The sequence below is a fragment of the Rhipicephalus microplus genome, chromosome X (assembly GCF_043290135.1).
Source record: "Rhipicephalus microplus isolate Deutch F79 chromosome X, USDA_Rmic, whole genome shotgun sequence".
Classification (NCBI taxonomy): Eukaryota; Metazoa; Arthropoda; class Arachnida; order Ixodida; family Ixodidae; genus Rhipicephalus; species Rhipicephalus microplus.
The window spans coordinates 112,163,112-112,175,423 of record NC_134710.1 but is presented as its reverse complement, the minus strand read 5'-3'; the positions used below and the strand labels follow the sequence as shown (position 1 = coordinate 112,175,423).

The window sequence follows — 12,312 nt, the reverse complement described above, 5'->3', positions numbered from 1 at the left end:
AAACCATGTCTCACAAAGCGTGGCATCTGCGCAGACAATGCGTGAGAGACAGAAGAAGAGGAAGGAAGCGCAAGAGCAGACATTATTACCTCACAGACAGCGAACGCAGGAAGGGATAAAGGCCACTGGCAAGGAGGTGAAATGACGTCAGCGGCTTTCCGCATTATACCCTTCGGGGCAGTGTCCGCCGCGAGCCCTCAAGTAACACTCCTCCCCGCACAACGTGACATACACGCCATCTCACGACTGGGCGTCTCTATTATTTAAGCCGCGCTTTAGATTTGCCGCCCGCTCTTTAGGTGGCCCGAGGAGCCTTTGCAAGAGCGTGGCCTCGGATTCATTCAAGCACCAGGCGTGGCCGGCCACCGCGGCTGTCACAGAAGCAGGAAACGGAGTCGTCGACCACTTCGTAATACCCCCCTCTATCCACGCTCTGTCCCCGCGAGTAGCAGGCATGCTGACGACGGCGACAGTCTCGGCTATCGCCCCGCCGCGAACACGTCACCGCAGCTTCACACTAGCGCGCTGGAAACGCGGCTACTATGCGTGCGCTTGCGAACCCTTGCTCGCGTTCCCTGGAGCGCGCAGGCGCGCGCTTGCTCGCCAGAGAAACGCCGAGCCGAGCGTCGTCAGCGCACGACGTGAGGCGAGACAATCAGCCGCCCAGCCGTGTGGGGAAGAAGAACAACGGGGTGACAGGTGGCACTTCGGAGCGAGGCTGCGCACGTCAGGCGACCGCCACGGTGGCCGCGGGGAAGACGCCATTGTCTGGTAACACGGCAAACAGTATCCTCGGAACTTCGGACGCTCATTCGCCAGACCTGGGCGACGCATTCGCCGGCGCTTTTGCGGTCACGAAAAGGTTAGCCACACCAGGACCTCGGCGAGTCCGTTGATTTCGGGTTACGCTGGCTTCGTCCGGGGTAATCGCATTCGCCTTCTAACAAGCGAGGACGACGAAACTAAGCACCACCTGGGAGCACAAAGAGGACTGACCTTTGGGTGTCGGAAAGAGAGAGATAGAGAATGTAGTATGAAGAAAGACAGGGAGGTTAACCGGAAAGCAAATATCTGGTTTGCTATACTCTGCACTGAGAAATGGGGAAGGGGAGATAGAAAGGTAATGAAGAGGTGGCTGAAGGATCACTGAATAAGCAACGAAGAAAATTAGGGAGCTTCTGCTATTTTTCAGTTCAAAACCCGTCATTTTTCACCTATTGTACGTCATATTGCGAATAAGTGCCTCAATAAACATGCATTTGAACAATGAATGATTTCTTAGACGGAGGAGTGCCTTCAACTTTCTAGCAGTAAATAATGGTCACATAATTCGATGCTGCGCACCACATTTTTGCATATATGGCTCATGTTAACTAATAAGTCATGAGTCATTGAGTCATTGAGTCAATGAGTCAATGAGTCAGTGAGTCATTAACCTATCAGATATAAAGCGCCAACGAGACGATAGTTATAGCGCGAGAACGAAACGACGACACAGAGACAAGAAGGAGACGAAGGACACGAGCGCTCGTGTCCTTCTTGTCTGTGTCGCCGTTTTGTTCTCGAGCTATAACTATTGCCATGCCATACCAACTAGCCCAAGCTGCCACACTTCTGAGTCAACGAGAAATGCCATTTGATAATAATAATAATAATAATAATAATAATAATAATAATAATAATAATAATAATAATAATAATAATAATAATAATAATAATAATAATAATAATAACAATAATAATAATAATAATAATAATAATAAAGAAAGCAGAAAAGGATGAACGAGTAAACACTTAAATAGCGTTGCAACAATTTTAACTCACATAAAAAGTCGTCTATCGCAAGCGCTAAGCGAGCTTCGGCAGAATCGACCTCACATGAAAAATCACGTAGCAAATGACAGGAAGAAAAATAACGCTGAATATAATAATAACATCTTCAGCTGTTAATTTCGTGGAGTGTCCCGACAGTGCTGAACAGGTCCTGCAGCACTCGAGTTGCTGTGCGAAAATAAGCGACCTCTATTAGCGGCACTCGGTGTTCATTACAGCTATTCCAGCCCGATTATGATTAGGGCAACGGAGATAAGCCAGCTGAGCGGCACGGTCGGGGCAGAGCTTCAGCAGATGTTGCAAGGAACGATCTGCAAGTAGCCCGAGGAACAAGTGCTTACATCATGAGTGTCGCGAGCGAGTTAAAACCAATATTATCGACACGATTACATCCTCAATTCTTACACCTAAATCTCGGTACGGAGCAGCTATATGTTGAAAATAGTCGTAATTAAATAATACCTACCGAACCGGTCGGAATTTCTGATCTCCAAGTCCATGATCGGCGCAATAAGTGTGCATGCGGCAGAATACGGCGAATCGCGCTGCTGAGTGCGTGCGCGCCTTAACAGCAATAAAGATTAACTTGATTGGGTTCGTGTTTATAGTATGTTTCCGCGGTCGACGTTTTGGTGGTGCGAACTGCGGGATGTGGAAAATGGGATTCACTCACTCTATGACCAAGTTGTAAGCGCGGACTCCACATTGCCTTCCACGCACGATGGCGTAGATATTTATCTAAATTGTAACGCGGAACAAAGAAGCAGCAGCGTTCGCGCATACGTTAACGCAGAACGAGATCTGATAGTTGCCAGATCGAGACGTGCAGTCTAGCGGGAGTAGCAGTCGACAGCAGTGAATATTGGAAGCGCATCGCGTTCGAGGGGCGTGACATGGCGCGGACTGTGCATACAGCAACGACTGGTATACGGATCGTGAGCGATGCACGAGCTTAAACAATCGAAGCGGGGGCAGCGTGCGGCGAGGCTGCTGCGAAAGCGTCGATCGTCTATAACAAAAACGTTTAGTAATAGGTGGGGTTCTACATTCCAATACTATGATAGGATTATGAGAGACGCCGTAGTGGAGGCCTCCGGAAATTTTCACCATCTGGTGTTCTTTAACGTGCACTAATATCGCACAGTACAAGGGCATCTTTTATTTCGCCCCCATCGAAAGGTGACCGCTACGGCCGGGATCAAACCCGCGACCTTTGGGTGAGTAGCCGAGCACCATAGTCATTTTTCCACCGAGGCGCTCAACTAAAAGTGTTTGTGAAAGTTGTTTCGGAACAATTATGAGAATCACCGTTAGGCATATGCTTTCGCATCACTCACTGCAGCGTGCCTGATCAGTGTGCTTCGGAAAGAAGCTTACATCAATGGCTTGTATGAGATCAAAGAAATTAACATTCTGTAGTTTTGTGTGCCAATATCAATGTGTGATTATGAGATGTGCCGTACCTTGGAACTCGGGATTGATTTTTATCGACCATCTGAGGTTCCTTGACATGCAGCCTACACAAATGAAAGTACGCATGCATTTTCGCACTGCGCTCCCGTCGAAAGATGTCCGTGTTGTCGGGAATTGAATTCACGTTCCCAATCTTGGCAACGCGGCAGCCGCTGCCAAGCTTCACCTCTGCGGGTATGTGATGAACGAGTTGCAAGTAAACTGGTTATTAGCGTTATCTTGCAGCCAAGGCGATTATTTCACTCAGTGAAACGTTCAAAGAAATAAAGCTGATAAGACAACTTCCATCGCAAGAAAGAGTTTTCCTAGGCCGAAAGGTCTATCAGCAAGCACGTTAAAGAACCCCAGGTGGTCGAAATTTTCGGAGCCCTCCACTACGGCGTCTCTCATAATCATATGGTGGTTTTGGGACCTTAAACCCCACATATCAATCAATCAATCACCAAGCAGGACAAGGTTCCTAGTTGTGACGGCTACACAAAACTAGTAGATGCTGCACTTGATTTGAACGAGTACAACAATTTAAAAGAGAAATGTAACAGCATTCGTAACTCTATTCATAACAAAATGTGCATTTGCATTTTACTGTGGTCATTTTCGAAGATGGCTTAAAGTGATAGTCCAATTGATGCCACACGGTGTGTATTCTAAGCTTACCAAAAGTTATAGCATAGGCTTGAAAGGATAACTGATTTGGTTTTACGTGCTGAAACCACGTAGCTATTACGCATGCACGTTGCAGCATAAAGCTTCGAAAGCTCTTTGACGTACATCGACATCGCATCGTACACGGGCCTCCACCTTCATCAAAATGCGGCTGTGATCGAACGCGTCTCTTTCAGGTCAGAAGCCGAGCACTGTACCGTACCACCGCGCTGCCCTCAGCTGAAAGAAAGAAACCTTGCAAAATTTACTACGAGTAGCAAAAATGAGGGAGTGAAGAAAAACAGAATATGGTAATTTGTATCTCATTTAAATGGCATAGAAACAAAAAGCGACGCTGTGGGGCACAGTTATCTTTAATCTGATGTATACATACCAAAAGGAAGATAACGAAAATCAGCTCGCCTTGGTGGACTCTATCTGCTAACTACCTATGTCACTGGAGGCTGAGCAAACATTGTTCAGAAAGGAAGGATTTATAAGTATGTTAAGCGAGGAACGATGTCTATACGCCTTGGGCATGTGATAGGCCTAAATAATTACACCTATTTACTGTTATCACGACAAACACTGCATGCCCGCACAATGGTGACTTTCGCTTTCTTTTATCTGCATAACTTTGTTTTTTTCCGCGCTTAACTACGTCAAGAAGGTTTGAGGCGAGGGTAGTTGCCTCACACACTTCTACCGTTTAATTGCTCCCTGCCTTCAGGACGTTGCTTTGTAGCACACGGCCACTTGCCTTGTACTATAGTGCTCTCTTTCAGAGCTAAAGGGTGCACAAAATTAAAAACAGAAACAAAAATGGAACAAGAAAGGAAAAAGTTGGTATGCGGAGTTTCATCCCAGCAAAACAACAACGCTGCTCGTGTAGTTGGCCAACAAAAGGTGACAGCGCCGCCACTATTATTTTGCGCAGGCAAGGTTATTTTGCCACTTTTGTGAACTTGTCTGCAACTTTATGTATTGTGAACATTGTGTTTTATAATTCGGTGTTGGGTTATACCAGTAGGTGCGTCTACGCCAGCGATCAAGGCTTGCAAATGTTCCGCCAGTAACTATTTGGGTCACTGCCGCACGCATAATTACGTTTCCGTCAGTTCAGTCTCACTTTATAAAGTGAAGATTCGTTTTGGTTCTTTGCCGGCTGTTCCGATCGAGGCTTCTGAGAATACTAAGTGTTGCAAACACGGATGTCTAAAGCTTTCTTTCTTTCTTTATTATAATTTTTTTACTGGGAAACGGTACCGTGCACTTTTCGTGTGCGTCAATAAAAGCTCCTAGAAATAAAACAAAATTAACATTCTGATAGGGCGCGATTTGAGCCCGGGCCCCTACGCTTCGAGTGTGGATGTCTCAAAAACTGGGCTACCCACCCGTGTTTGCGGAAGGTGTATCCACTTTCAGCAAACACGGGGGTAGGGGGGGTAGTTCAGTTGTCATATTACTGCGTTGTAGTCGTGGTGAAAAACATAGAAAGAGAACACTTTCTGTGAAAGCCTCGTTGATTTTCGTGGTGATAGAATAAGAGCCCTGTTTCGGGACAGATTGTAAAGCCGACGTGGAGAATGGCATAAATCTAGAAAATTGCAGCTTTGCGAAAGTTTTATGCCAAGGATGTGGTCAGATGGTCCACTCGCTAAGCTGACAAATACTGTGCAGAAGCCCGCTTATTAGGATTAGGAGCCCGTAAAAGAACGCCAGACAGGCGAAATTTCCTGAGCTCTCCGCTGCGGCATCGCCCTCCGTTATTGTGGTGTTGGGACGTCAAACTTTTAACGTTGCGCAAAAACACAACAATTATTATGAAATCAACAGGGGGAGTAGCAAAAGTAGGAGCGTTTTTTAATCTACACTGAGCCAAATGGAAGGTAAATTAAAGGCTTTTCGCCATTACTTGTGTCTTTTATGACTCACCGAGCCAAACTATTGCCATCAGTGACGTTTTCTACACTGTAAACCTCCGCAATATTCTTTAATCCACTATGTTGTAAGTCTTGATTGGCTTGCAAGCCTCCTGGAAACCATTTGATTGCGTGAAAACGCCAACGTGATCACATTTGACAGTGTGCTGGAATTAAATAGGGCCCGTCAACTTCTCATGGAGAGCTAGTTCACTTCTGGTTGGTTTACAGGCCTCTTGAACGTACCTGCGTTTGTGTGAAGCCGTTGGCCACAGTCTCCACAACGGCCGCTTGTCCACTCGTGAGCTTACAGCCAGAAATGATAGCCATGAGCCAGCCAAGAAGACGAAGACGAGCTTGCTCGTCTTCATCCTCTTTTTAACAGCGGCACATATACAAGCCTATACCACCCCCAATAGAAACAATACTTGCAGAACTTATACTAGTGGCAATATGAACACAATTTATCATTTTTCTATATGCAGTTTGCGGGAATAATTGAAGTAACCCTGTGCGTTAATGCAGTTTATGACGTGTTCATTTCGCCATTTCTGACAAAAGAACATAAAAATGAAAGCAAAACAGACGTCCATGTTGTGCACGGTAAAATCCGAACGGAAGAAAAGTTGGAAGTCGTCCGGGTGTTTCGTCGCATACATTAACACGAAATACTTCACTTATCTTGTAAAATTCTTCCTTTGCCCTGTATAAATACACCGCTCTACTACGTATCATTAGCAATTTGTCCCACCACGGGAACAATGCCATGGTTACGATTTGTATGCTATATATGGCTCGAACGGCTTTAATACAAATTTGTGCGACCACGTTTTTCTTAAATTTTGATTGACAGCTCATGTTGATCATGTGCCATGATTGGACAGGACATGTGTGCTCAGTCATTATACCGATGAATAGAGCACTCTCTCTGAATTTCGCTATTCCTGTAGCGCCATAACGCTTTGAGTGGTTGTGACTATATTACACCGGAAAGTCTTTTGTTCACGAAGACCGGACAAAGTCTGGCCACAGGGTCAACTTTCCTCTTTCAACCGCGGTCTGAAGAGCGTTCAGCGAAGGCGACAAAGCCGTGTTTGCTGGCATTGTCTCGCGAAACTGCCGAGCAAACATGAGTCACCACAAACAGCTCCACGTATATGCAGCCATTCAGACGAGCTGCCTTCCCGGTCTCGACCAACACGGGCTCCGTCATTGTGGAGCAAGCGGGCACTCGTTAGCCACGCAAAAACCCTAATGGGAAGCGGCGCGCCTGCACAGCGCCGTATAAACTCCTAGCACGAGATGTACGCGCATCGTCACGTAGGTACCAATGTAGGGACCTTTCTATTCAGGTGTCCCTAACACGATTGTTTCGATAATAGCCAGCCGTCTTTGTTCCTGGTCAGTGATAACCGCCGGATGAAAAACGGTCGCCTGGGCGCTTCCGGAGCACGCGGCTGAATCGCGTGAGCGGAACGGCCGCCACCGCGAGGGCGTCCAGCGCGCTCAATGGCCGCCCATGGACAACCGAGCAGCCTCTTGCACGCGCCGCCAGCGGCGCTAATAGCCCGCCATGTCAGCCGCCGCAGACCGCGGGAGAGGTCGGCTCGCAACGTTAGAATCGGTTCGCAGCGATAAAGGGTTGCCGGCCACGCCAGTACCCGACTCGCTTTAGAACCATGCCGGGGAGTCGCTTCACGCTTTGGCGAGCATAACCTCTTTAATTCTCTACAAAGTGACTTTCTCTTTTGTTCCGAAGTTTGTTGAGTGAGCGCCCTCTCATGGACGGGATGACAAGAGAAGCAGTCTTCTCAAAGAGCCCGCGTATCCCGCGACAATATAAAGCCGGACATATGCGCGACAGAGGAGTGCTTGTTGTCGGTTCTACTATTGTGGCGGGTCCACATACTCTGTCGCGCTATGTATATATCAGCAACAGTTACCCAGCGCGCCCAGAATTATAAGTATGCTCATCTTTCGTAGAGTGTTTGTCGAAATTTTTGTTCGTATATGTTACGATGTCAAGTGCGATTTTCCGACTGTGCTATATATGCAGCGCAATATTCTTAGCAATAGACTATCAAACTTACCAAACTTATCCGCATCTGCTTCTCAGTAAGAAAGGCACCAGCGGCTGTTTGTATGCGTCGTACTCACATCTCAGCTTCCCGGTGTGTGCATGTGTTAGCCGCTTCTGCCCACTCTCCAACTCCTTTGTCTTCATCCATCTATATAAGCTTTCCTCCAGCGTATAAGACTGCAAAGCAAGCTCACAATAAATTGATTTCCCTACAACTCCTTCATCCCCACCTCTGTCTCAAATGTTTAAAAATACCATACAGCTTGCTTGCTTTACAAATCGTCGTGACAAACTGTCAGCACGTAAAGTTATATCTTGCGTGCCTCATAGGCTCATATACTCCCGTGGCCCCTAGACAGCCAGTGATGGTTGCAAAAGGGACCACCAAGCTAGGGGTTAAGTGAGTGGCGGGCCATCCAACCACGGTGTTTTGAGTCCTCCAGCAAAATCGACGCGGCCGCTCAGGCCAAGCGCCTTGCCCTATACTGTAATGCGCCTTGTGCCTTGTCGGTGATAATGCATGTGCCCCCACATTAGCCAGTGAGGGATAAGTCTTCTTTTACGATGTCCACACAGCCTAAGTTTGCGTCAATCGGCTTGTTTGACAACCCAAGGTTAACAAGTATGTTCGCGGCATTTCTCGCAACAGTAACTTCTGTGGAGGCCTCCGCAACACGTTCACTTTTACTGTGCGTTGGCTGGGTGCACTATAATTTACAACGAGGCTGCGTTGAGAGGCGCATTTTTCGAATTCTTTGTGGGATGAGTGGCAATAAATCCGCAGACAAAGCGGCTCACTCATCTCACCTAGGAGATCAAACCCTTCCGATTCTTCTGTCAAGGACAGGCACTGCAAAGCAACTTCGTCACCTGGCACGTAGTCTGTGTCTGCTGGCGTGGAAAACCCCAAGCAGAAGACATACGGAACTCCACCAAATAAATCCTCCGCTGGAACTTCGACCTCCATCCGGACTTCATCGACGTGAAGCTTCGCTCCTTGGTCGGCTTTGGTTGGGGGCAATTGCCTTCAAAAAAGCATGTAGAACACTTATTGGATTCACCGACAGTGCGGAATACGACGTCTGTGGCACATAAGAAGACATCGACCATCTGCTATGTTGTTGCCCTCGATTTGCCTCTGAGAAGCGAAAACTTTCTGACGGGTTTGCTACAATTGGACGATCAGCCACTCTCTGTGCAGATGCTGCTGGAGCACCGTCCTCGTCTTTCGTCGACTCAAGGGGCAGTCAAAGCCCTCTTGAGCTTTTTGAGGACTACGGGCCTATGTGAACGCTTTTAACTTTTGTGTAGTACCACCGCTGCATACACGTCAGCCCATTGACTGACATTTTCTTGTCTCTTTCTCTTCTCTTTACTCTTCCTCTCATCTTCATACTCCCCTTCCCAATCCCCCAGCGTAGGGTAGCAAACCAGGCATGTGCCTGGTTAACCGCCCTGCCTTCTCTTTTGTTGTTTTTGTCCTTTGCCTTGCATTTTTTGATAACGGCATTCAAGAGAGGCAAACAGGCAGCGTCGAAACAGCTGATTGCAAGCCTGATAATTTCGTGGACAGCTAGTTTCCTTGTTTCTTCTCTTTCCCGTAATCGACAAAAAAAATACACCAAAAGAACGCAGGACATCGCGTATTTCCACAATCGCGACGTGCGGAGAAATTAGCATGCATGCATGGTTGTCTTGCATCCCGAAGGTTTAGGATAGGAAATCTAGTTTTTCCACCGAGTCGTTACGTTGTATGAGCAAATGGGGCCGGTGATTATGCATGGCTGCGCATTTGCTCGTGTCGACAACGTGCACACTCGTCTTTTTTCTTTATCTGCCCCTGGCGTCAGCGCCAGGGTTTTACGCAAAGGGGTGTACGGCAGCTGTCACTTATCCTTAAAGATGTAGTTTTACCCTTTTTCCTTGAGCAATTAGGTAGATAATTTCTGCAGGAGTGTTTAGTCGTTTCGACGATGTTTGCGGCGTTTATCTTTGCTCTTTTCCTTATTTTGCATGGCGATGTAGCACTAAGATGTATGGGCAACTTCAGAGTCGGATACCTCAATCAGTTAACGCAACAATACAAGCAAGCGAACCAAGGCTAGGCAAGAAAACAAATGTTTAACATATGGCATTGAGATTCAGTGTTCGGGGGCCTATACTATGGAGCTGCGTGTTACACGCCCTCGTGTGTATCCCACTGTTTAAACCAACTGCCTGTCATTTAATTTTTCACATACTCTTCCCTGTATACCACGCCCATTGCTTTTTTTTTTGCTTCGTTCTACTAGCAGAGGTAGGTGTTGCTTTGCTTCGTCGCTTTGCACATCCATGTTTAGCACGCATTTGAAATTGAAGTGTATGTGTTTGCTTTCAAGGCTGCGATGCATAGTCAGCGGTTTTCAATAAATTTCACCTGCCTGGCGCACACGTCCATGTGCTTGTTCTCGTGCAGCCGTAGTTCTAAAATGTTTCTCTAGTTCTAAATGTTTCTAAATGCTACGACCACACCCTGTGCGGGACTCGTTTGCCCACACACTGACGCTAACAGCGGACTCTAACTGGAATGCGGGTGGGCGCGTCTCGTTTGTAAGCTCGCGTTTTAGGACTCTATGTGAGCGTGTGGGACTTTGTCGCGACACCTCTGAAACATATTCCCTGCAACATGGTTACAGTATTTATAATTTTATGTTAGTTAAATAGAAACTGCACTGGGGCTCAGCAGCTGCTTCATGTTGCCGTAGTTCAAACTAATGTTGTTAAAGCGAAACTAAAGAGAAACAATGACTTGGTTTAGATAGACAAACTGCACTGTGGGAACTCTAATGCCATGTTTCACTATCATAAGTTCATAATTAGTGAAGAAAATCAAGGCTCAAGTTTCATTTCTCAATTTCGCGCCGAAATCTCCGCGCGTGACATGAAGACACCAAAATGTATTTTTTCACATTTTTGCGAGATTGGCTCAATGAGTTTTTTTTTCTTCTGTAACTTCGTATGCCAGCTCTGTGGCACCCACAGGTGAAAATGTATATCATTTTTATCTATTAAAAGCTATGTAAAACCCAGTAGACGCCTTCAAAATTTGTGCTCGGCTGTTGACCCGCAGGTCACGGGATCGAATTCCGGCTACGGCAGCTGCATTTCCGATGGAGGCGGAAATGTTATTGGCCCGTGTGATCAGATTTGGGTGCACGTTAAAGAACCCCAGGTGGCCGAAATTTCCGGAGCCCTCCACTACGGCGTCTCTGATAATCATATGGTGGTTTTGGGACGTTAAATCCCACATATCAATCAATCAATCAATCAATCAATCAATCATTCAATCGAAATTTCTGACGTCACAATGTTTGGTGCTGGAATGCCAACGTTCGTCTCCACCCGCACTCTCTTATGGCGCATTTTCTGGTTAACTAAGCGTCGTGTCGTAGTAATAGTGGTGTTTCAGGGTTGTGAAATTGTACTTTACCAATATGCGAAAAATCGTTTTGCTCTTTAGCGTCCCTCTAAATTATTTCGCGAAGGACGACGTTCCAATTGGCGAGTTGCCAGTCATAGCTTCCTCAAATGCTCACAGAATTTGTGCGCAAGAGCTGGGTGACGGTGCAAGTGCTGGCGCTGTGTTGCGCGCACTTTGTTCTGTAGGAGGTGACTTCTCATTTCCACTCTATTTATTCTTGCACTTATTCTCCCCAGGCACGAAACATTGCTGCGCCGTGATGCCTCCCTCTCCTCAAACTACTAATACGACCTTGCACCAAAGCCTCATACATTTGCAACCGAGCCAACGATTGATGTAGTGGCTTTAACTTTATGGGGAAAATTAAGGAAGACAATGCAAGGAAGACAACGAGGAGGGGCAAAATGAATAATTTAGATTAGTAATAATATGTGCCAATCACTTTCTTAAAGTACAGTGCGAGTAAAAAGAGAACGAAAAGAAAAAAAATAAAGACTGGTGCGAAAGCAGCCAAGATATACCGAGAATGATACATAAATTTGCTCCGCCGTATAGACAGGTCGAAACTCTGCATATATATTGATACAGTCACTCCCTGCAGTGAGCCACGTGAAATTTTTGGCAATTGTCAGCACAATATCTCTAACTGAGATCGAGGTCGACCTTATGTCGGCTTCGTGGGGCTATCCACCACTAGCACCCCGAATCTATTTATATATGTGGGGGACAGGCGTACAGAGCGCAGATAAAAAAAAAAAAAACAGCGCTGCCGCGCTGACGCTTTCTCTCGCTCAGATGTCCGTTCTAGCACGGGGAGGCATCCTTACGCACGCCCAAAAAATCGGGGATTACCAAACTTTGGTCGACGCCTAAGCATTCTGGTATTATGCGCAGAGCTG

At 46.7% G+C, this 12,312-nt stretch overlaps 1 protein-coding gene across 1 annotated transcript in view; it reads left to right on the top strand.

Moving 5' to 3' along the window:
• Positions 1-542: 542 nt before the first annotated feature.
• Positions 543-12,312, top strand: part of LOC142775081 (uncharacterized) — a 168,299-nt gene continuing 156,529 nt past the window's right edge. The window contains exon 1 of the mRNA XM_075876403.1: positions 543-862. Coding sequence (XP_075732518.1) covers positions 543-862 — 320 coding nt within the window. The remainder of the gene's footprint in view (positions 863-12,312) is intronic.